A 21,346-nucleotide genomic window follows, 5' to 3' on the forward strand; every position below is an offset into this window, starting at 1 on the left:
TGGTGATGCTGAAAGCTTTTTTTTGCACTGGTGGTGTCTCGGGAATATCCTTTGTCGGTGTGTTTGGCGTCTTCTATCGTTGATGATGATGGCGTACATGAATATATTGATATCGATATCTAATTAGTATAGTTATCTTTGTCGGGACAATTTCAAGACTTTCAGTGGTAACATTCGTTCGTCGTCGGTGTTGTAATATTTGGTATATGTATGTATAACTAGTGAAAGATTTGTTGTCTGTGCAGACCTATCTACAGTATCCTATCTTATCCTTTCAACGTAAACTAAGCAGAACAGCAATCTATGAACAGCCTGCGCCTTCCGAGTGAGATTGAATGTGGTGATAGTACCCTCAAATCCATACATATCAGATCCATCGGTTAAAAGTGGCGTTGCCCCGCCGGCCATCAGCACAACAGCGTGGCAAATAATATCATTTCCCGTCTCTAACCACCGCTATCATTGCTCAAATAAACAACGTAGTCAGTAGTTTCTGCTGCACGTTAAGAGTATTAGGAACTGACGGGAATAGACCCTGACGCGACCACGGACCGAACCATCAAATCAGATTGCCCCTATTTGAGGGGCTACTCCGATATCCGACACCGGCGCTTATTGGACAATTCGTCTCCAAGGAGATGCTCGGTGATACCCGAGAAAAGCATCATGCGTCATTGAGGGGATCATCAGCACGGTCCTTATCGCACCGCGAGTGGGACTCGCACTATCAAGAACGTTGCTTATTGCACATGTGATCCCCAAGAGTAAGACCCCAAACCTCCGGAGAATTATTCTTCTTTTTTTGTCTTGCCGCGCCCTTGTCTATCCTCTAGGCAAATTCTTAAAGGCCACTCAAAGGCTCGATTGCAGGGTTAGGTGGAAGAGATAAGGGTTCGTCCATTCATGTTGGTTTGCTGCAACCTCGGCCGCAAGGGACAGCAGGTCGCTATAGACTGTAACGGGTATAGAATGTGGGTGGTCAACCCCCCTAACGTTAATTGAATCTTAACTGATAAGCCAACAACCGTCCCCACCAATGGAGTTATCTGTTCCTCTGGCTATCTCCAACAAGCGGCCCTTTTTTGTAGCAATGGCTTCCATGCTCCTAAGAAGAAACTCTTCAATCTCCTGCCATTAGATCTTGCAATTAATTTGAAGCTTGAATTTTGTTCTTTCATATGCCCATGGCGGATTTTGCAAGTCTGTCGGCCCGTCCATTTCGGTGCACCAAATGCCAAAAAGCCTTTACTAGACAGGTTAGTTGTGACCGTTGTGGCAGAAACGTTTCGACGACGTTGCTGATTCTCTGATCATCTCCAAGGAAAATTTGAAACGCCACATTGACTCTCGTAAGACGATTGTTCCTCTGCCAGAAATACAGCCATACTGAGTTGTACTAGGTCACACTGCATCAATTGCACGGAAATTTGCCTGCTTGCTCTGTGAAGCTCGCTTTTCGAGAAGGTCTTACCCCCCGAGCCGATGGATGAACTGTGTCCGATGTACTAAGGTCTGGCCAGTGATCTTTTGAAGAGGCATATTCAGAGCTGTCACCCGTCAAGTCAGTCGTCACAATCAGCTCCGGTTGCACAACCTGCCCCAGAATTCTCGTCTCTCTCCCTCGAACCTGAAACGTCAATATCACTTGAGGATGTAAGTCAGGCCGATTCTGAGACCTTGTAAAGCAATGCTCATTCAGGAAGGCTCCGATACCATCCGAAGATGGTTCACCTCGGTAATTGGACTCCCACACTATTTCCACTATCTCCATGTTGTCCGATCATACTGACTTGCTTTAGTGCTTTGAACCTTGTGTCTCGTTCAGCCATACAAAACTTCTTTGACAAATTTCTCTGCAACTTTCCGATCATCCATGAGCCTAGCTTTGAGCTAGAAACATGTCCCACACCGATGTTGGAAGTCTTGGTCTGTCTCGGCTCCATGTACAGCTATGCAAAAATGGACTGCCCAAGATCGGATATTTACCAGTCGGCATTGACTGCCATGTATAAATATGTATGTATGCCATGCTGCTCCAGCTTATGAGCTCAATTTGCTTTCCTTTAGCTTTAGGCTCGTGCGTTTTGGTTCAATAGCAGCTGACCTGCCCTATAGGTCGAGCAAGATAGGTCGAGATACCAAGAGGGCTGGGTTCTCCAAACATTTCTGTTACTTGAATACTATGGTATCTACTCAGGTGAGCACCCCCTTAAGACCGTATCTCGTTCATTTGCAACAATTGTGAGAACATATTTTGACCCTCAGGCAGGCGAAGATAGTTTCTTCTTGAAGGCGCAAAGAATACACCGGGATCTCGTTGATGCAATGCACGAGCTTCAGATGTCGCATGATGGCACATCGAGCTCTCTATATGACGATTACGACGAAACAAGGAATAAGACATGTGGTGGCACTTTTGATGAAATAGACTCGCTGGAACAAAAGTGGAAAACGTTTATTCGATTAGAATGCCGAAAAAGGTGAGATATTCACGGCGAAGCACATCATGCAAATATTGTGCTGATTAATAAACTCCAATTGGATAGATGTATTTACGCAATATATCTTCTCGACTCAGAGTTTTCAATCCTCTGCAACCTTCGTCCAATGGTCTCAGCACTCGAGATCAAGTATGAATTGCCTTGTAGCGAAGATCTTTGGGGAGCCGCCTCTGCCGAGGATTGGTCACGTATTGAGATGCAACAATTTTCTTCTTTCAACGACCACGATGATCTCTTTTCAGAGGGCGATACACCACCGCCGCAGGGCGGCTTTTACCTGGCGATGCAGCATTTCCTCAATCCTGATCGTCGAAGAAAAGGGCCTCTCACACTGCGCTCATTATGGTCCAGCCCTTTTGCTGCCCTAATTCTTGTTATGCAACTTCAAGTCTGCTCTTACCTATTCTCTATCTGCCCAATTGAATTGCTAACCGATTTATACAGATGATGTCGCGAGAGCTTACTCATGCCAGTTGTCTGCTGGAACGACCGAAATTTCAGCAGAGAAATCTTTCCGTCCTCACAGACAGCCAGTACACACAAATATCGCAAGGTCTCAAGAACATAGCTGAGCTGGTTCCAAAACGAAACACCAAGGCCACGACAATTGAAGAATTTCTGGGGCTTTCAACGCGCCCAGACGTTCATAATGCCAAATCAAATTCACCCATGTGGCATACCTTTTGGATTCTGTGGCATTATACGGCGATTTCGCTTTCCCACCCCGACTCGCTGCTTGTGACTGGGATTGTGGAGACAAGTTTACCCTGTGCTGTGGCAAGTATGTATTATATACGCGTCCACACCCGAGAATTTAATCCGCGAGCTAATATTGGAACAAATACAGCGGCTGGGCATTTGGCTATGCCGAGAAGGCGAGAGACACGAGACATTTATGAAGATCGTGACGTGTTCCGAATCGTGCGTCCGCCTCAGAGTCTCAAAATGCTTTTTGAATGTGACTATGCTGACTCTCCAAAGCTCGAAAATCTCGAATGCATCATGGTGAAACTCCGCGGGTGCGACAGTCATGACCGAGACTTAGCAAAAGACATGGGCTCAAGAGAAGACCCATTCACTACCATTCTCTGCTACAAAATTTGCTTGGTCGGATGGCGATTGGTCCGGCTTACAATGAGCGAGGCGCACTTGCAATCGTTGGATGCGGATCCCGACAGCCTTGCTCGCAAACCCTCCATGTTCGTGCTGAATGCAATCATGTCATGCCTTCATAGCGTGCATAGCAACTGGCTGCTCGATGCGGATGAGCTGTCGTCGGTATCACATCGTCGTCTAGAGCCAATTGTGGGTTGTGAAATTGAATTTCTCGAATGGTTTTTGGCGACATTTCTGGTTCGGGAGACATGGCCAGTAGGAGCATGGGTCCAGCTGGTGATGCAAGAGAGTTTAGAAAAGGCAAAAGAGCATTACGAACATCTTTGTAAACAGTGATTTACTGTTGGGATGAAATACGATACGAATTATGATACTGGTTAAGATGTATTACTTTGAAGGCGATCACAACTCTCAAAGGATTCCCCTGTATCTATACAGGCTTTACAAGCAACTCATTGAAAACGTTATAAAAGATATTTCCCTCATATGACAAGAGAATTAAATCATTCTACATGTTCGCTAAATAACAAAATGCCAAATATCCCTTTTTTCTTCCCAATATATGCATCATCAAAATTATTTCTTAAAGGCAATCTCGTCCAATACATACGCTTCTCCATTCGTCTTGACATATTCCGGAATGGAGCGCACGCGGAGATAATACTCGTGGATGTTGGGATGCGCCTCGGCGAACTTTTTCGTGAAGATCTGATATCAACCCATGGTTAGCTCGTCTGTGCGATTTAATCTCGTTCGGACAGAAAGGCAGAAGAGGCAGTCGTCCAAAAATGCTTGGGGGTCTGGTTTCGGGTGGAGGAAGGGGGTGGAGTGGACGGCTGCCGCTTGGGGGCGGTTAAAAGGGCAGTCTGAGCCCTGGGGCCTGGAGACAAGACAAGAAACTCACAAATTGATATCCACGAGCAAGCGCCGCGACGACAAACAGATCGGCCAACGTGAGATTATCACCGACCAGATACTTTTTGCCGTGCAGCGTCTTCTCGAGCACGGAAATGAGTTTCTCATTGTTGGCCTCGGCGGCGGCGAGGATTTCGGGGCTCGAGGGCGCTTTACCCACGACGGGATTGATCCAGGCCATGATGGGCGGGAGCAGCTCGCTGTTGGCGAACGAGGCCCATTGGAGAATTGACGATTCTTCTTCGAGCGATGTGCCTAGGAGTGTTGTTTTGGGGTTTTGCTTGGCCACTATTACATTGATGTAGGTTAATATTCATTTATTTTTAAACAGAAAATAATTGAAAAAATAGATAGAGGGAAAAAAAAAAATACAGCAAATGTATATGAAGTACTTAGGAAAAACAGCAAACGTTTATAAGAGAGACAAAAAAAAAAAAACTTACGGTAATATGCCACAGCGATACATTCATACACTGTATATCCATCTGGTCGCTCCAAGGCCGGGACTTTGCCCGTGGGGAACTTGGCAAGATAGGTATCGCCCACGCCGCCCTTGGACGGGTCGACCTTGATGGGCCAGGCCTCGACCAGTTCGACGTTGAGCCCGTTCAAGGCGGCAACGACCAAACACATGGTCGCGCGCGGCGCATTCGGGTAGTGGTATAGTTTGCCGAACGACATTTCGATAAGGTACGAAGTAAAGTACTCAGTATAGCAAATGGGAAATAATGGTAAATTGCAGAATGAGTCTCAACAGATAGGACGAGAATATGAGTATATATTATTTGACTGCAAGGATATATCAGAAACAGATCGGAAACTGGAAATGTGTGCTCTTTAGTAACAGGACAAATGGACAAATGGACAAATATAATAATAAAGTCCTCTACAATACTCCGTACACTCTAATAAAATCTCCGAGACAATAGCTCCGATATTGGAGGAGGAGCTCCAACGGCTCCAGCTCGGCTTTTCTCCACCCGCCGGCGGCCGTGGGGCTGGTAAGAGGGTAGCGGTAAGTTAACCGAACGGACCGAAGTATTATAGTTGAGGACAGAAGGTGGAGGGTGGAGGGTGGAGGGTGGAGGGTGGAGGGATGAAGTTCACTACCGTAACGTACTCCGTAGCCATAGAAAGCATGTAAACAGTTCCTTATCTATAGGACGTGGCGGACATACTGCGGGATAACCGAAACGTGGGTGCAGATTCTTGGAGTCAACATGGGCAACTAGCTGCATCAATCACAATACAGTAGCATTTCCAAACGAATTATCCCCGTTATTGTATCTTGAACTATAATTGCACAAAGCATATGACGGAATCTCCGATTCGCCTGGGTACAGGACCTATGATACCTGCGCATGTATTTCCTTATCTTCCCTGGTGGAGCGCCACTTCCCCGAAGCACGCCCAGAAACCCAGACAGCGCATAACACAGAACAGTACGCAATTGATCAGACATATGTAGAATGGATCCTTATTCCAGGGTCCATGGATAATTTATATGCTTTTTATTAAAAAATAATTTTTATCATCTCTTTCTTTCGGGTCATATACTAAGTACAGTATACAGTATACAGTATACCGGTCAATACTCTCTTCTCTGATTTCTTGAATTATTTGTGCATCTGAATCCTGCTGAGTGTAAAGAATCATAAAATCATCAATCATGACATCAACATTGAATACGGACACCAGACTGGGCTGGATCGGCCTTGGCTCCATGGGCATCGGCATGTCCAAGAACCTGCAAAAATATCTCGCAGCTTCAGGTGCGCCGCCGCTGTCATATACCAACCGGACCTTGTCGCGCGGCGATGGCCTCAAGGCTCTCGGCGGAGTTCCGTATGAGACTGTCGGCGGGGTTGTTGCCAATTCGGACATTATTTTTACTTGTGTACGTATTGTGTATTGTATTCTTGGTTTAATACCGTATATATTAACCACTTTTTCGGCTCGTCACTCGGGTACGATAAACAACACGGTCACACCTCTTTACAATATTTCCAATGCTCCATTATGCAGCAAGTCGATTGCTGACAACGGTTCTATGCAGGTCAGCAATGACCAGGTTCTGAACTCTGTCATAGACGAAGTGCTTGCTTCTGGCAGCAGTGGCAGTTTAAAAGGAAAAATCTTTGTCGACTCCACAACCGTTCATCCCGAAACGACAATCAGTGTTGCGAAGAAACTTACAGATGCGCATGCAGAGTTTGTAGCTGGTAAGTAATATGCTTTTCATTCAAAATTTCTTTCCTTTTTTATTCTTCATGTGTATCACCCTTGTATTTATTTTCTTTTTTTTTCCCATGGTCTTTGCACCATTAACGATCAAGTGCACAACCGCCTTGCCATGCAGCATTTGAGTTTAACAGTTATCATTTAATTATTTACTAACATACAATTATTTTCTAGCACCAGTGTTTGGAGCATCCGCCATGGCAGAAGCCGGCAAACTGATCTTCACACTTGCCGGTCCTGAATCAGCCACATCAAAACTCTCGCCCTATCTAGTTGGCGTCATGGCCAAATCCATTATTCCCATGGGAGAAGACGTTTCGAAATCTACACTGTTGAAAATAGCCGGGTATGTTCAGCTATTCATATTTTACCGTCCATTGAACAAAAAAAACCCCCCCCCCCCCCAAGATCGAAGGCGCCGGAAAAACAACAATGCATTCCATCAACATTGTTCGGTGGCTGATTTCTCGTATAGAAACGTCATAGTCATAAGCTTCATGGAAGTCATTTCGGAGGCGCATGTCCTTGCCGAAAAGACCGGTCTTGGTTCGCAAATCCTCGAGACCATGCTCGGCGACATGTTTGGCCCAGTGGTGTATTCGTATTCGAAACGTATTACTTCAGGCGCATATGCGCCTCCGATAGGTATATCCCCTCCTTAACCTCTAATTCCTTCTGACTCCCAGGAATCATTTCTTTCAGAACATGTGGTTGTTTGCTGTTTACTATTTACTGACTGAAAGCAGACCAATCTGCTGGGTTCGGGGTGGATCTCGCATTGAAAGATGTCCGACACGCCTTGCGCGTGGCGTCGGAAAATGGAACCACCCTCGATGCGCTCGAGGCTGCGCTCAAACACATGCAGCGGGCCAAGGCCTTTGCAGACTCGCTCGGTGGCCGGCCCTTGGATAGCTCGTCCATGTATGGCGCCATCCGAAGAGATGCGGGCTTGGACTTTTTCTCGGATGCGATCAAGGCGAGAGATGCTTCTTTATAGAACGGGAGAGCGGGGGAAGGAGGGAGGAGAAGGGGGGGGGGGGGGGAGGGATTGGGTTGAGTTTCTTTTGACGTTCCTTTTCTTTCTTTCTTTTTTTTGTAGAACCTGGTCTATCTTCCGTATTGTATTATAGCATAAAATTTTGAATAATATCATTGATCTGGCTGGAAGGTTATCTATTACGGTCTACAAGTATCAGAAGTGCTGGGAAGTAAATATTTTAAGACGCTTGTAATAAATCTCTATAAGATATTTATTTCCCTAAAATATGGTCCAAATAAAAAATAGCATTGAAACCGAACTGGTCTTCAGATCTTTCGCATTGTACATTCTTGAGAGTTTTAAAGTGAGAGGATTGTGTCGCTACAGCCTTCGCGTTCTACGGTACTACAGTTAAGGAACCTCGCTATGGTCCGCCTACTATTCGTTCATCAACCCTTGGCTACCTACAGTACAGTACTAGGCTACGAATGAGTGCCGATCACGGATCCCGACTACCCACAATATTTAATTGTAATCTGATCCATGACCACACATGTAAAATTTGTTCTGAATAAACCATTGGGATGACTGAGATTCTGTAGTATAATTCATGAAATTTCTAATATTTTGTTGGCCCCCCTTGTGCATCTATCACTGCTTGAGAGCAAGACCTCATGATCTTAATAAGACTGTTGAAGAGACTTTTTGGTAAAGCAAAGCATGTAGTTATACATATATCCCCTAAATTGTGATAATTGATTGATTCCATATCAAAGTCATCTATTTGCTCATCATCTATGTTGTAGACCTCTTTTTTTTTTTTTAAAGAAGAAACCAGCAATGTTCTATTGGATTTAGGTCTGGAGAATAAGGTAGCGAGTTTTTGTAAGTAATACCAGCATCCATAAGCTATTGTTAGACCCTTCTAGCAACACTAAGGAGAGTCACGGTACACACGACGAGATCAAGGCTGTGAAATATGGATGGGGCGTGGAGAATCATTTCCCGGTGAGGGGAGGAGGAGAAGAAGAAGAAGAAGAAGAAGGAGGAGGAGGAGATGATGCAGGAAAAAAGAGCGGGGTTCTGTTTGTAGCGCTGATCGATTGGTCTAGCGGTGATGCGCACAGAAAGTTTTGCGAGACAGAGGCGTTCAAGGAGAGCGTCAAGTTCATTAGAGATATGGATGGGATAATCGAGTTGACGGTGCTTCATATCTGTTGAGGCAACATTGGAAGGGTGACAGGATAGGTCTAAGCATTAAATTGTTACAAGGTTGTATCATCGAGCTGGTCATGCTACAAAAAGTGCTGGCCAGGACTATGAGTCTATGATGGCAAAGTTTCCGTTTGTTTAATTGACTGAGTCTATTTTTGATACTGGTCTCAAGTTCACAAGTCACAATGTTTCCGATTCTGAACACAAAGCTATAGATTGAAACAGCTCGCTGGTAATCAGGAGTACTATAAATGTTCATTGCTAAAACAAAGGCTGTATGTCATATCGAGAACGAAACCAAGGATCCCCAACTGACAACCCCGGGTATCTTAAGTGAAAAGACAAGCTATGAAAGCAACAAGAAAATAGAAAAAAACATAAATGAGGGGCGGGGAGAAAACATGAAATCAAAAAGATAGAACCCTGAACAGCACTACTTGACTTTGGTTGCAAGAGTCCTCAACTGACAACTCCCAACACCAATTGACCACAGACCGATATCGTTAATATCCATTTCCAAAATAGTCTTACACTGCTGCGAGCTTTCCCACACTTAGCTTAGCCATCCATCGTTACGGCTCAATGTCCTTTTTGGTGGTGATTTCGACCGAACGTTCGTAGTCATCTCCAGCAGGACTATCTGTTCCTTCTATGATTTGAATCTTTTGCTTATCGCGCCGGTAGAGGAACTGGATGCCCACAACCAGGAAAATTTGAGCAATATTGTTGGCCATGACCCAGTACCATCCTGTAGAGTTATTGTCAATTCATGTTGGGATAAGAAAAAAGTCAACGAAGTGAAACATACCAAACTCGAAGCGAGGAGCTTTGGGCGTGGGAAAGGTTACAATGTTGAGACCGGCAAGCAATGCTTGACCGAAAGCATTCATGCTGGCAATGACAATAGCTCGTTCCTCGGCGGAGTTGATTGTCTAATGTGAGATGCTATTAGTCTTGTGTCATGTGTAAAAGTATTTCTGACTTGTGGTGTGTGGAACTTACGACTTCGGATGACCAAGACATGAAAAGCGGATTCAGGGCACCTCCCATTCCGGCAATATAAAAGGCGAAAAATTTGAGTCCGACGGGAATATGCCAGACCGCCATGCATATGGAGCCAACAGTCATGCAAATGCAGATGCAAAAAGAAGGGAGCCAGCGAAGCCCGGACGCGTCAGCCCAGTAGCAAGCAATGAGCGCAGTAATAATGGATATGGCGCTCTGTCCAGTGGGTAGATCGTTGATCTGCGTTTCCGAATAGACATGGTTGTGTGCCTTCAGATACAGACTGAAAGGTTGACCGTTGGTAATCATTGCCTGGTTGAAGACAATGTAGAGCAGCACAAAAGCATACCACCGCCACGATTTGAATGTCTTTGCAATGGCCGCTCCGCTCAATTTGACCTTGGGCGCATTATTTCCGTCCAATGCCATTCGGCTACGCGCCAGATCAATCTGGTCCGCCGTGAGCCACCAGCTCGGCCTCGCTGAATCCGGGCGGGCTGGAAAGACAATGGCACCGAAGATAGCAACAGGCAAGGTGATGCATCCGCAACTATCGATTGCATGGTTAGCACTTGGTAGACCTTTGAATTTGGTTCAAGAACAATCATGACTTACACAATAAAGAGCCAACTCCAGCCCTCAAGACCTATAATTTCAAAAATGTAAGCAGAAGGTCGATTGAAAATAAGGGTTTTTCCATTCATTTTAATTCTTACCGTTTTTGCCATTGAGATGAGAGTAACACGCAGCCTGAAAATAGCCAGCAAACATGGTACCAAGAGGTCCAGAGATATAGAAAAGGCTGAGGCGACGAGAAATCTCTGAACGTTTGTACCAGCAGCCAATGCAATAAATGACGCCTGGATATGCAACACATTCAAAAATGCCACTAAAGAATCGCACAATGTACACGTGCTTGACGTCTTTAACAAAGGCCGTAAGCAGGGTCAAAACACCCCAGACCAATTCAAATGACGGGATGAGGATGTTCGGGCTAAAAGAAAATAGAAAAGAGACAAAATGTAAGCAATTTTTCGAGGCGTATATTTTCTTGATTTTCCTGGATCGAAGGAAGAACAACTTACGGGACACGTGTGAGCAAGAGATTTGAAGGGATCATGGCCAAACAGTAGCCAGCTTGAAAAACACCCGTCGTATACTGTAGATCATTACCCTCCATGTGTGTCGTCTCCTTCATGCCCGTGACATAGGCATTTTGGAAAGCTTGAAGATCAAGAAACTATTTGATAGAGGTTAATGATCCGACATTTGCACATCTGTTGATAGATCAAGCCAACCTTGGTAAAGAATGTCAAGCAACCAAAGGTCAAAATCATCAAATCCAACTTGAACAACAGGAGTTTCTCTGCCTTTGACATGCCCGGTTCGTACCAGGCCCAGCGGTGATACCATTTTTGAGACTGGTGGGGGACCATCTCCTGGGAGGTGAAATGGTGTCAAAAAAATCAAAGACTGTTTGGGGGAGCAAATTGAACAAGCGTGTACGTAGATGAGGTGATTCAAACAACATCTTGAAGGGTGAAACTGAGGACATTATATCAAGAATCTCAACTTCTTCACTATCATTATGGAGGATACTTTGTGGGGGAGGAACCATTGGCTAGGGCAAGAGACGCTGTCGGCCTAATTAGATGGGGCGGCCTATCGAGATAGTGAGCGGGAGCCGGATCAATTAGGGTCTCCAATAGCGGGTACGTACCCTTAGTTGGTTAGGGAATACTCGAAACGTCACCAACAAAAGGTACCTGTAATAGTATACCTGGGTACCTATCGTTAAGGTGGAGCTCCATCAGTGTTTCTCATTTACAGTTAGCGTGGCGATGTTCACTCCACCACACTGATAAGCAACTTCCAGACCCACGGCGGCAAGGTATTACCTAACGCTAAACTCAATTTAATCCTTCAACAGCACGGCGGCGATAGGACAAACATTCAATGGTCAAATGAGAACGTCTTGCACCGTTTGCCTTGTGGCGAATACCTTGTCTCTGCCTGGCTTGTTAGAGATGCCACGGCATGCCCGTGATACATGGACCAAGGTGGAGCTCAATATGTCCCGCGGACACTCCATCGATGAGAACAGCAATGCTCCTCTGGTGACCCCGAATGAATAATGCCAGTGTAGATGAGTTATCGAGTATGTGCATATTGCAGAAGGCCCGTATTCAGATTGATTTAAAGCGTCAATTGTCGTCACCGAATATCCGCTGTATCAACGATAACCCACGAGGAAAAGAATCAAAATCAACAAAGTACTTGAATATCATTATACATCCATCATGCCTAGCGCCGTGTGCCCGTCTGCTGTGGCAAAGCCAACTATTCCCAAATTCATTCCTGCTGCTCCCACCAAAGAGAAGTGTAAGCCATATGACATGAAGTTATGCATTTTCTTTGCCGGAATAAGAGTTCATATACTAATGACTATTCTTGTTAGTGGACTATGTCGAACTCGTGAACCTTGATCTGTCCAAATTCGAAAACCCAGAGACAAGAAAGTCTTTGGCAAAGGAGCTCCTTGACGGTGTCATCAAGCACGGCTTCTTGACCATTTCAAACCATGGAATTTCAGACGAGTTGTGTGAATCTCAGGTCAACTTGGCTCATGCCGTAATGACCCTTCCCGCTGAGGAGAAGGCACCCTATGAAGGTTGGTCGACTTCTTGTTGTTTCGAACATTTCTTGTACTCCTGCTGAAAATGCAAATTAAAGCTACACCGGAAGAAGACGCGCTGGGCCGATATGTTGGCTTCAAGCCAGCAGGAAAGCTTGGAGCCAAGGGTGGCTTCCACAAGACTGTAAGTACTGTTTTTCCTTCCCCATGACTGTCTCGCTCTCTCATGTCTAACGCCCCTTACCAGCTTGACCACTACAATATCCTCACCTACGACCCCGAGAACCACCAGCACCCCGAGGTCCTCAGACCTTATGTGGATGAGGTTAATGAAGTCATTGGCTTTATTCGACACAACATTCTGCGAAAACTGCTCGCGCTTATGGCAATTATTTTGGAGGTTCCCGAAGAGACCATTGCTTCCACCCATGCATTTGGCAAAGAGAGTACCGAATATCTTCGTTACGTAAGTTTTATTTTCCTGTCCCGCTAAACCATACAATGAAAACATTGTCCGATTTAGAGGAATTGAGCTTCGTTCAGCTGACAAAGCATGTGAAGATGATCTATAACCCGCGCACCGATGAAGACAATGATAAATACAGAGATCTCTACCTTGCCGGCCACACGGACTGGGGAACTTTTACCTTCCTTTTCAGCCAGCCTATCTCGGCTCTACAAATTCTTGAATCTTCCACTAATACGTGGAAGTGGGTGCAGTACCTTCCGCAGTCTCTTGTTGTCAATGTCGGAGAGGCGCTTGAGCTGCTCACCGGTGGTCTCTTCCGTGCCACCATCCACCGTGTCGTTAAGCCACCTGCCGACCAGGAGAGACACAAGCGCATTGGCGTTATTTACTTTGCCAGGCCGGTCGACGAGGTAGAGTTGAAGCCAATTGACAGCCCATATCTTAAGCGACTTGGTATTGATAAGCCACTGGACGAGAAAGTGTTCAACATGGCCGACTATTTGGAAGCTCGAAAACATGGTTACAAGCGATTGGACTTTGATCATGACCGACCTCGTACTGACGGATACCACATGGACCCATTCCATGGAAACTACTAAGAGTTTTTGATTGAGAGATTCCCTTTTTAAGCAGACAGAATGTTTTAGAATTTAGCATTTAGTAAATAAATTGAATTTCAAATAATCCTTGTAACAGTGCTCATCCACCTTAGTGAAGTTATCCTTGGCAAGCAGCCCACCGAGCTGCCTGCATAAGATTTAGCTATGCTCTACCCTGTACAATTTGGGCGTCCGTTGGTCTGGACCGTCTGGTTTTGGTCAATCTTTGACTGGAATTTCCACACCAAGCTGGTCTGTTGTCTGGATTGGTCTTATCATGCCAGCAAGGTAGTGGGCAGCTAAAGGCTCCCAATCATTCCTTTGCAATATCGTCGGCACTTTTCCCGTATACAAATTCAAAAAGGTCGGCCCAAATTTTCCATTCTCCATAGGGGTCTCTATTGACCCTCTTCTGAAGAACTTCGGCAAAAATCTTTCGGGTGTCATGTGCGGCCTGGTTTCTCCCTGCAATGTACTGCACATTGGCATTACTTATTAGTTCTGAAGCGCCACGAATAAGGAACAGTGACCACATACAATAGATGCATTTTTGATGATTTCCTTGCAGTCTCCTGGAAGATTCATCTTTTGCAGGTCTTTTGTGGTAATGAGTTTTGCGAACTGCTGAAGCGTGTGGGCTGAATGTGCCTTCTTGTCTTGCTCCTGGTCCTCTTGTTTTTCTTTGGACAGGTTTTCCTTTTCCGGTTTCCCAGAAGGTCCACCAATTTCTTTATACTTGCTTTTTTAACTTTTTGAGGAAGTCCGCCACAAAATTCCCCTGTAAGAGGGGCAATTCCTGATCCTCCAGATTATAGACCTTGTCCCTTAAACACAGAAATTCAGTCTCATTTCTTGAATTTGATCTTCAAACCAAAGCTTCATTTTTTCCCATCATGTCGGTTATATTGTTTTCACGATTCTCAATTTCACTTTTGCTCTGCGGCTGCCTTATCTTCCGTTTTTCATGACATATGTTTGTCTTCTGGTCTTGGATATTTTGCAACTCTTCGGTTCCCTTTATTAAGACCAAATTCTTTTCCCGATGTCGCGGCAGAAAGAGCTTTCACTTGTTCTGTATAGTCGACCATGGTAAACTCTGGCTAGGGTGTCCGTTGGAGCCGGTGGAAACTGGTAGTCTTTGGTCTCTTACACAGTAAACCCGGATCAAGTGTGGAAATTTGAAAGTAGGACCAGACGGCCTTGGGTTGGTTTGCCTTTGAGAGCATTGGGGTCCAGGCGGGCGGATTTTAATGCTCGTTCCGAGACCGAATCTCGGATCTACCGTTTCATGTTCAACCGTGTGACGTGTCTCGGCATCTTCAAGGTAACTCTCTGTTGTCATCAATGCAAGGTGTGTGCCCTGGTTTGAGCGGACTTAACTCCAATGTGACGTGTGCCATTATGCTCTTATATGAAGCAGCACCAGAACGACAGCAATAAGCCCGATTCAATCTTCGATTCTGAAGAAAATCAGCTATCAAATAACGATGACGATAAGATTATTGCAAAATGTCAACAAGCCACGTATATTTATACAGCTCTAGGTACTTACTGTTCTTACCGTTTGTACTTTCTGAGTGGCTCTTTCCTCTTTCAACAGAAGACTCTCGCGGTTGCAAAGCCAGAAGCAGGTTCCTTCAAGTTTCGTCTATTCTGCTTAGGGTGTCCGTTGGTCTGGTCTGGGTCGGTCTTTGCCCGAAATTTCCACACCAAGGTGGTCTTTGGTCTGGGGTGGTCTTGTAAGGTAAAGACCAACCTCCAGACCGGACGTGGGCGGTTTCTTAAACTAAATCCATCCATGCATAAATATGGTATAAATGTGCATATTTTGGGAAATTCACCAGCATAATTTTGGTGACTGATTATTGATATACTTCCTAACAGGGTAATGTTGGTAGTGATCACAGACCGGTGGAGGCATGTTCAAAAGACCAACCAAGGTGGTCTGGTCCCTACTTTTAAAATTCCACACTTGGTCCGGGTACGCTGCATAAAAGACCAAAGACCAAAGAAAACCGGTTTCCACCGGCCCCAACTGACACCCTAATTCTGCTGCATTTTGTAGACGTAATAATACTAATCTGATGATCGAATTTTTGGTCTCAACTATTGAAAAGAAAAGGAACAGGAAGGGACATTTGTCTGTCTTTTCACAATATTTGAGGGGTGGGATGTGAAGAGCATAACTATATAAGCAGCCTATTTCAGTTCTACTAACATATAATTGACACTCAATGGAATCAACATTTCTTGAATTTATTACATTTTAAAAATGTTTAAAACCAGAAGAATATACCTACAAAAGGAGAGTGGCAAGATGAGACGTCAAAAAAATTGACGGTGGATATCTATACGAAAAAATAGAAAAAAAGATGCGTCGACCGGGAATCGAACCCGGGGCTCGTCGATGGCAACGACGAATTTTACCACTAAACCATCAACGCCAGTTGATATACGAATATTGTAATTGGCTTATGTTTCTCACATTGTCGACACTAGAATTATTTAATTCTCTGGTCGGACAAGTATCATGGGGGTGCTGGTTATGTACCCAACACTTGAAGCTGAAGTCCTAGATACTTCCTTTTCTTTCTTTTATTTTTAATTTAACTAATCTCGTTATCTATATTCCAGGAGTTCATTGGCGAGAGCAGGGATATTCCCGGGGTGATACGCATTATAGTTTATTGGATTTTGTCTTACTATTGCCGCAACGCTGGGGCACAACTGACTCTCCTTCCATTTAGAGAATCAGTATCATATAGTCATGTTTTTATATTATTATCAATATCCTTGATGCACGGTAATATATCTCCTTTCCTTTTCTTTTCTTTTATCATTTTTTATTCTTATATCACTTTTCTAGTATCTGCTGATAGGAGGACAGGTAATAACACGAAGTGTATAGAGGTGGGACTCTGGTCCATGGTTCTTCAAATAAGTCCGCGCCAATCTTGAGGGTTACAAAATCATCGATTTGCTAGATGATGTGAGCGGGAAATGACTTGATGCAGCTTGTATACTGTATATGATTCATGCATTGATCCTTGATATAATAAGCGACATTTGAAGCTGAATGGATACATACAAACAACGGTGACAGGAAAAAGAAAAGAAAGTTACGCCCTCCATAGAAACGCCTTCCGACGATTATATAAAAAAGAAACTAAGGACCTTGGACAATACTAGGTATTCGATACCCGGCCGGCAAACGGAGACGAGACAGAAGACAGATGTAAAGTTAGGGTGAGGGAAATGTCTCGTTATGGTTTGGCGGAAAGGGAGCGAGCCAGACAAAGTAACCTCAGGCATGGTTGTAATGTGAACGATATCAGAAGGTCAGATCCCGTGGAAGCGACAAGCAAAAAGTCTAGAGAAATATGACTTGAGATAGAAAGATGAGAAACGCCAAATCTCCTACAGATGGGAAAGGCCCAGGTTGATTTCAAGGCCACGTAGAGGGAGATTACATGGCCATTTCCGCTTGCAACTTCCGTAATTCGGCTTCTTCGTCGTCTTCTTCCTCGATATGGGCGGGAGCTTTGCCAGCGACTGTGTAAGGGAAAGAAATGAATTTAGTTATGTTTCCATGAAGATGATACTGAGAACATTGGACTCACGTTCGCCGCTTGCAGGGGTGGGCAGTCTGTGCACCTGGTCTGACACAGGCACAGTTCCTGTCTTGAGCATCTTGTTGTCCAATTCCTCCTGCGCAAGATCGTTGAGCTCATCCTCAAGCTCGCCTTCGTCAAGTTGTTCGCCAATCGGCGCGCTTGTAATGGCAGTCGCAATTTCCTCGCCAAGTGCATGTTGCTCTCTTAGTTCGTCCCTGAAATAATCATCAGTACCCTGTGGACTTTTCAAATCTGTCTGTATCGGGCCAGGACATACATTGTCGAGTCGACCTTGTCCATGGTAAGACCACCGTGAATCCGCTTCATTGCGGCACCTGCATTCTGCATGGCCTTCAGGGTCTCTTGGTTGATGTTTGCGGCTTCAATCGAGTAGATCTGCTGCTCAAGAGTGGAGATTTGTGCGCTGGTTTGTTCGAGAGAGTGTTCATGCTGCTTCTTCCTTCGGAGCGCACTTTTGGCAGCTAATGCGATGGCAAGTTAACAAAAGGTCTTTCAGATCTTAAGTGCCTAAGTCGTTTCATGGGTGGGATGCGGGAGGTGCAAATGAAGGTACTCAACGTGCATACCATTCTTATTCGTGCTGACAAACTTTCTAGCTGCAGCATCTTGTTCGGCCACAAGGTTTTCCAGATGCCTTTCTCTCTTCTGCAGCATCTCGAGCTGCGAGCGCAGACCGATGATGGCATTCTTTGTCGCATCGCTCTTCTTCTGGCCCCCGCCACCGAACCACGACAGCATTTCGACGATGTATGGTGAATGAAAAATGGGTGGCAAATGAGAAAAGACGAAGCTCTAAGCAGATGAAGGCGTAGCGACTATCGCCTCTTGCAAATCCTGGTTTGGCACGCCGATTTGCGTGAAGAGTATCTACCAGAAGCTGAGTTTCTTGGCGGGGTAGATGTTCGACAGATGTCGGCAATGTGGGGCGCAGCCACGGGCTCTAGTCTAAACACTCGAGCTGCCACAAAGGTGTAGAGGCAAATACGGTGATCGTGATAGATGAGTGCCTTAAACACGAATATATTTCGAGATTATCAGCAAGCTTGAGAAGGTGAGCGAGGAGCAGGTGGAAGGTCGAGGTTGAGCCTATGACGACGCTAATCGAGTTCCAGTCACCACGTGACTTATCAATAGATGGATCATCTGTCGCGTGCCTGACAACCCACTCCACAAGGGCAAAATGTAAACATATTTGGCGTCATGAGCTCTACGGAGGCCCTTTTGCTGCTACAGCTCTTTCTTTTGCTGCTTCAAGTCTGGGGATGAATTTGAAAAGGCCCATCACCCATAGTTATGCCATTGTGACAATTTGAGGGTCTTCTATCATTGCCAACTAAAATCCGGTCCAATATGGATGCCGGAAATCTTGGCCCGGTATCCTCAGTCTTGGTAACATTAGAAGAGCTTCCCAGAAGAGCTTTAGGAACAAAAGTACGATTTTTGGGCTGGTATGTGCTCAGCTGCTTCCTGTGCTCCTTCCAAGCTACCTGTCACTTGGCTCTGACTTTACGGCTAGCGTGTCACAATACCTGGTCCCTTCGGCGACTCTGGTTGTAGATCGTGGCCGCAAATCAATTGAATCATCCTCATGCGTAGCATACGTGGATGTGGGGCTTGTTCTATCTTCTCTTCGAGCCACAGATATCCAAGTCGGCGAATGGATTAATATTATCGGCTACATATTGGCCGCACCGACGCGACCGGACACTCAGAAATTCAATGACTACGCTGGAAAAACAGTATTTGTGCAAGCTATCATGCTTTGGTCTGCAGGATCAATCAAGACTGGGGAATATGATCGAATATTGCAGGAGCGAAAGGAAGCGGAAAGGCTATCATAAGCGTTAATTCGACGGGCTGCGTTTGTTTGATACACGATAGCTTCTCGACATTTATAAAGATTTATCACCTCGGTCAATACAACTTGTGAAGAGACCAAAGTAGACACAGACTGCGTTTGGTCGCTCAGTGTATGCGGAAACTTTTGTCTTGCTCTGTTCGGCTCGGGATACCTACCAGTCTTAAATCATGCCTCTTGACACTGATCCTGACTACGAAAGCGGAAAGACGGCCCGGCGATGATGGTTTGGCTCAAATTTGTGGGTCTTCTGCGGGCAAAGAGCATGGCAGAGTGGATCTTGCATTATTCTCTGGTCGGACAATAGCCGTTTTGTTATCAAATCATCCATGGCCGGACACAACTACAGACTGGCCAACTCCCGGGCGAAAGTCTTAGATGGCATTTTTCAGGGTTCCAATAAGCTGCATCAACTTGACGCATTCGAAATTCGCCATCTTTGTGCAACGTATCTTGCATGGTTATCAGTGGGGATAAGATTAGAATACGAACTGTGTTGAATTTAGACCCCAGTCAGCTCATGACTTGCATCGTTTAGATGTCGTGGTGCAGCATGCCTCAGCACCTTCCTGACTCAATTTACTGGGAAGCCAGAGCTTTGGAAAGGGCCAGGTTGAGAGCCATGTGGGTAGTAGAATGAATGATACAATGTAACACTACACGAGGAGCAGTCGCAGTTTCGATTCCGATGATGAAAAGTACAAAAGTAACATGCTTCTTGGCATACTGTATCACGACAGTTATGGGAGCCCTCGTGCGGGACACTTTGTGGTATGCAATGGTATTGAGACTCCACTTACGCACATTCAGGTGGCGCCATCAATAAACTTAACACTTGATCCCGGCTTTGGTTTCTAGGCCACGACGTCGTTGCTTTAGTACAGCAGCCACAAGTCGGCATCGAGCAAAGGCCAAAGCAGCCACGAAGGGACTCAACCAAAGGCTTATCGTGCGCCGGAACAGGACGGGCCCGGGAATTTGCAAAGCCACATCCGAGATGCAACACTTGACACTGATCTGAAGCATGAACAATTGTTGGTCTTAGAACCTTGGGTTCCAAGGTTCAGTTGAAAAAGTGTACCAACTTTATCTACCTTTACCTGGGCGGCGTCTCAATCGCTGTGAGCAACGTGGGTTGCCTTACTTGCCTTTAGGGTCCCACCGACTCTATGTGCCGACTGCCCGACGAATTCGGTATGGCAAAGGCGACCTAGAGCCCCCATGGAGATATCGACCGTTTCGGTGGCCCTATCATTCAATATTATGTATCTACGAGCCAATTATTTATTCGCCCACCACTTGACGAGTTGCCCAACGCAATCGTTATCCCCTGCAATGGCGAATGTGGCGAGGTTTCTTTTAGCATTGTTCATCTGGCGAGTATGGAGATTGGGATTCATGATTCCGCAAGGCTATCAATAAAGAGATCCTTGCATAAGTTGATACGCGAGTGGCGCCCTTGAGCATCCACAATGGTGTCCAAGGAACCCGATTCAGGACATCGTCAGCTCCCAAGTATCATGCAGCGCCCTCACCAAATGGGCTGCATTAGAACACATGCAGGAATTCTTGAAAAGCGAAAAGAAGGTATTGGAACCGAAGTGTGGCAGTACGAGAGGTCTGGGGGGCAGAGTTCGTTGAGTAACTTTGGGTGCCAGTGTGCCGATGAGTACCTACCTTACTCAGAGTGCTCTGTACAATGACTGAAAGAGTAGAATACGAAGGTATTCTTTTCCAAGCATAGCCCGGGGGGGGATTCTGAGAGATATTTCCCCAAGAACGGCTGACAGGTCCCCAGATCCCATTCGCTGGTTGACATGTCCAATAGCCTTGGCTCAACATGGCAACCTTACCGAAGCGGGGTGGCCGTTTTCCAAATAGGCAATCCTGGCACTTCTCTCGACCCCCGTTCGAGAACTTGGGTAAGGGCCGCGACCGCCACATGACAATTAGAGCGGTTGCTTAAACGTGGGTACCTGAGGCCGGTGGGATTTATCGACCCACACCAAATGGAAAGATATCCACCACGCCTGCTGTGGAAAGGAAGACTCTGAGTATACCAAGCCGTCTTTGGGAAATCATTATCTTAATCTTTGGCTACAGTTGGGCCGGGATTGGTGACATGCACAAATCAATCGATGCAAATTCCATCAACACACCCCCCCCTTTTCCAACGTG

At 45.6% G+C, this 21,346-nt stretch overlaps 7 protein-coding genes and 1 non-coding gene across 8 annotated transcripts; 4 read left to right on the plus strand and 4 right to left on the minus strand.

Moving 5' to 3' along the window:
• Positions 1 to 859: 859 nt before the first annotated feature.
• On the plus strand, positions 860 to 4,325 carry L228DRAFT_36905 (hypothetical protein). Its single transcript, XM_018336529.1, has 12 exons — positions 860 to 1,256; positions 1,322 to 1,349; positions 1,401 to 1,464; positions 1,521 to 1,653; positions 1,704 to 1,735; positions 1,800 to 2,016; positions 2,116 to 2,197; positions 2,270 to 2,480; positions 2,547 to 2,889; positions 2,946 to 3,282; positions 3,349 to 3,422; positions 3,483 to 4,325. The coding sequence occupies exons 1-12, from the start codon at positions 1,179 to 1,181 to the stop codon at positions 3,951 to 3,953; spliced, it is 2,070 nt and encodes a 689-aa protein (XP_018185155.1). The 5' UTR covers positions 860 to 1,178; the 3' UTR covers positions 3,954 to 4,325.
• Positions 4,097 to 5,213, minus strand: L228DRAFT_285549 (elongation factor EF-1 gamma subunit; the record flags this gene model as incomplete). The annotated part of the gene is made up of 3 exons (XM_018336348.1): positions 4,097 to 4,325; positions 4,522 to 4,820; positions 4,976 to 5,213. The coding sequence occupies 3 exons, from the start codon at positions 5,211 to 5,213 to the stop codon at positions 4,194 to 4,196; spliced, it is 669 nt and encodes a 222-aa protein (XP_018185156.1). The 3' UTR covers positions 4,097 to 4,193.
• A 988-nt stretch (positions 5,214 to 6,201) lies between these two features.
• L228DRAFT_263476 (6-phosphogluconate dehydrogenase) lies at positions 6,202 to 7,786 on the plus strand (the record flags this gene model as incomplete). Its single annotated transcript, XM_018334495.1, has 5 exons — positions 6,202 to 6,429; positions 6,589 to 6,754; positions 6,948 to 7,119; positions 7,249 to 7,418; positions 7,520 to 7,786. The coding sequence occupies 5 exons, from the start codon at positions 6,202 to 6,204 to the stop codon at positions 7,768 to 7,770; spliced, it is 987 nt and encodes a 328-aa protein (XP_018185157.1). The 3' UTR covers positions 7,771 to 7,786.
• Positions 7,787 to 9,539: 1,753 nt separating this feature from the next.
• On the minus strand, positions 9,540 to 11,408 carry L228DRAFT_285551 (MFS general substrate transporter; the record flags this gene model as incomplete). The annotated part of the gene is made up of 7 exons (XM_018336349.1): positions 9,540 to 9,715; positions 9,776 to 9,899; positions 9,970 to 10,522; positions 10,588 to 10,618; positions 10,689 to 10,966; positions 11,058 to 11,212; positions 11,271 to 11,408. The coding sequence occupies 7 exons, from the start codon at positions 11,406 to 11,408 to the stop codon at positions 9,540 to 9,542; spliced, it is 1,455 nt and encodes a 484-aa protein (XP_018185158.1).
• Positions 11,409 to 12,272: 864 nt separating this feature from the next.
• Positions 12,273 to 13,675, plus strand: L228DRAFT_285552 (gibberellin 2-oxidase; the record flags this gene model as incomplete). Its single annotated transcript, XM_018336350.1, has 5 exons — positions 12,273 to 12,354; positions 12,431 to 12,643; positions 12,706 to 12,791; positions 12,855 to 13,073; positions 13,169 to 13,675. The coding sequence occupies 5 exons, from the start codon at positions 12,273 to 12,275 to the stop codon at positions 13,673 to 13,675; spliced, it is 1,107 nt and encodes a 368-aa protein (XP_018185159.1).
• A 2,373-nt stretch (positions 13,676 to 16,048) lies between these two features.
• On the minus strand, positions 16,049 to 16,119 carry L228DRAFT_t127. Its single transcript has one exon. It is a non-coding gene; the product is annotated as a tRNA-Gly (tRNA).
• A 768-nt stretch (positions 16,120 to 16,887) lies between these two features.
• L228DRAFT_36957 (Snf7-domain-containing protein) lies at positions 16,888 to 18,149 on the minus strand. Its single transcript, XM_018336530.1, has 4 exons — positions 17,877 to 18,149; positions 17,567 to 17,771; positions 17,296 to 17,504; positions 16,888 to 17,227 (listed from the first exon to the last, which is right to left on the minus strand). The coding sequence occupies exons 1-4, from the start codon at positions 18,046 to 18,048 to the stop codon at positions 17,142 to 17,144; spliced, it is 672 nt and encodes a 223-aa protein (XP_018185160.1). The 5' UTR covers positions 18,049 to 18,149; the 3' UTR covers positions 16,888 to 17,141.
• Positions 18,150 to 18,660: 511 nt separating this feature from the next.
• On the plus strand, positions 18,661 to 19,151 carry L228DRAFT_270934 (hypothetical protein; the record flags this gene model as incomplete). Its single annotated transcript, XM_018335462.1, has 2 exons — positions 18,661 to 18,758; positions 18,827 to 19,151. The coding sequence occupies 2 exons, from the start codon at positions 18,661 to 18,663 to the stop codon at positions 19,149 to 19,151; spliced, it is 423 nt and encodes a 140-aa protein (XP_018185161.1).
• Between the last annotated feature and the right edge of the window lie 2,195 nt (positions 19,152 to 21,346).

The sequence above is a fragment of the Xylona heveae genome (assembly GCF_001619985.1).
Source record: "Xylona heveae TC161 unplaced genomic scaffold L228scaffold_12, whole genome shotgun sequence".
Classification (NCBI taxonomy): Eukaryota; Fungi; Ascomycota; class Xylonomycetes; order Xylonales; family Xylonaceae; genus Xylona; species Xylona heveae.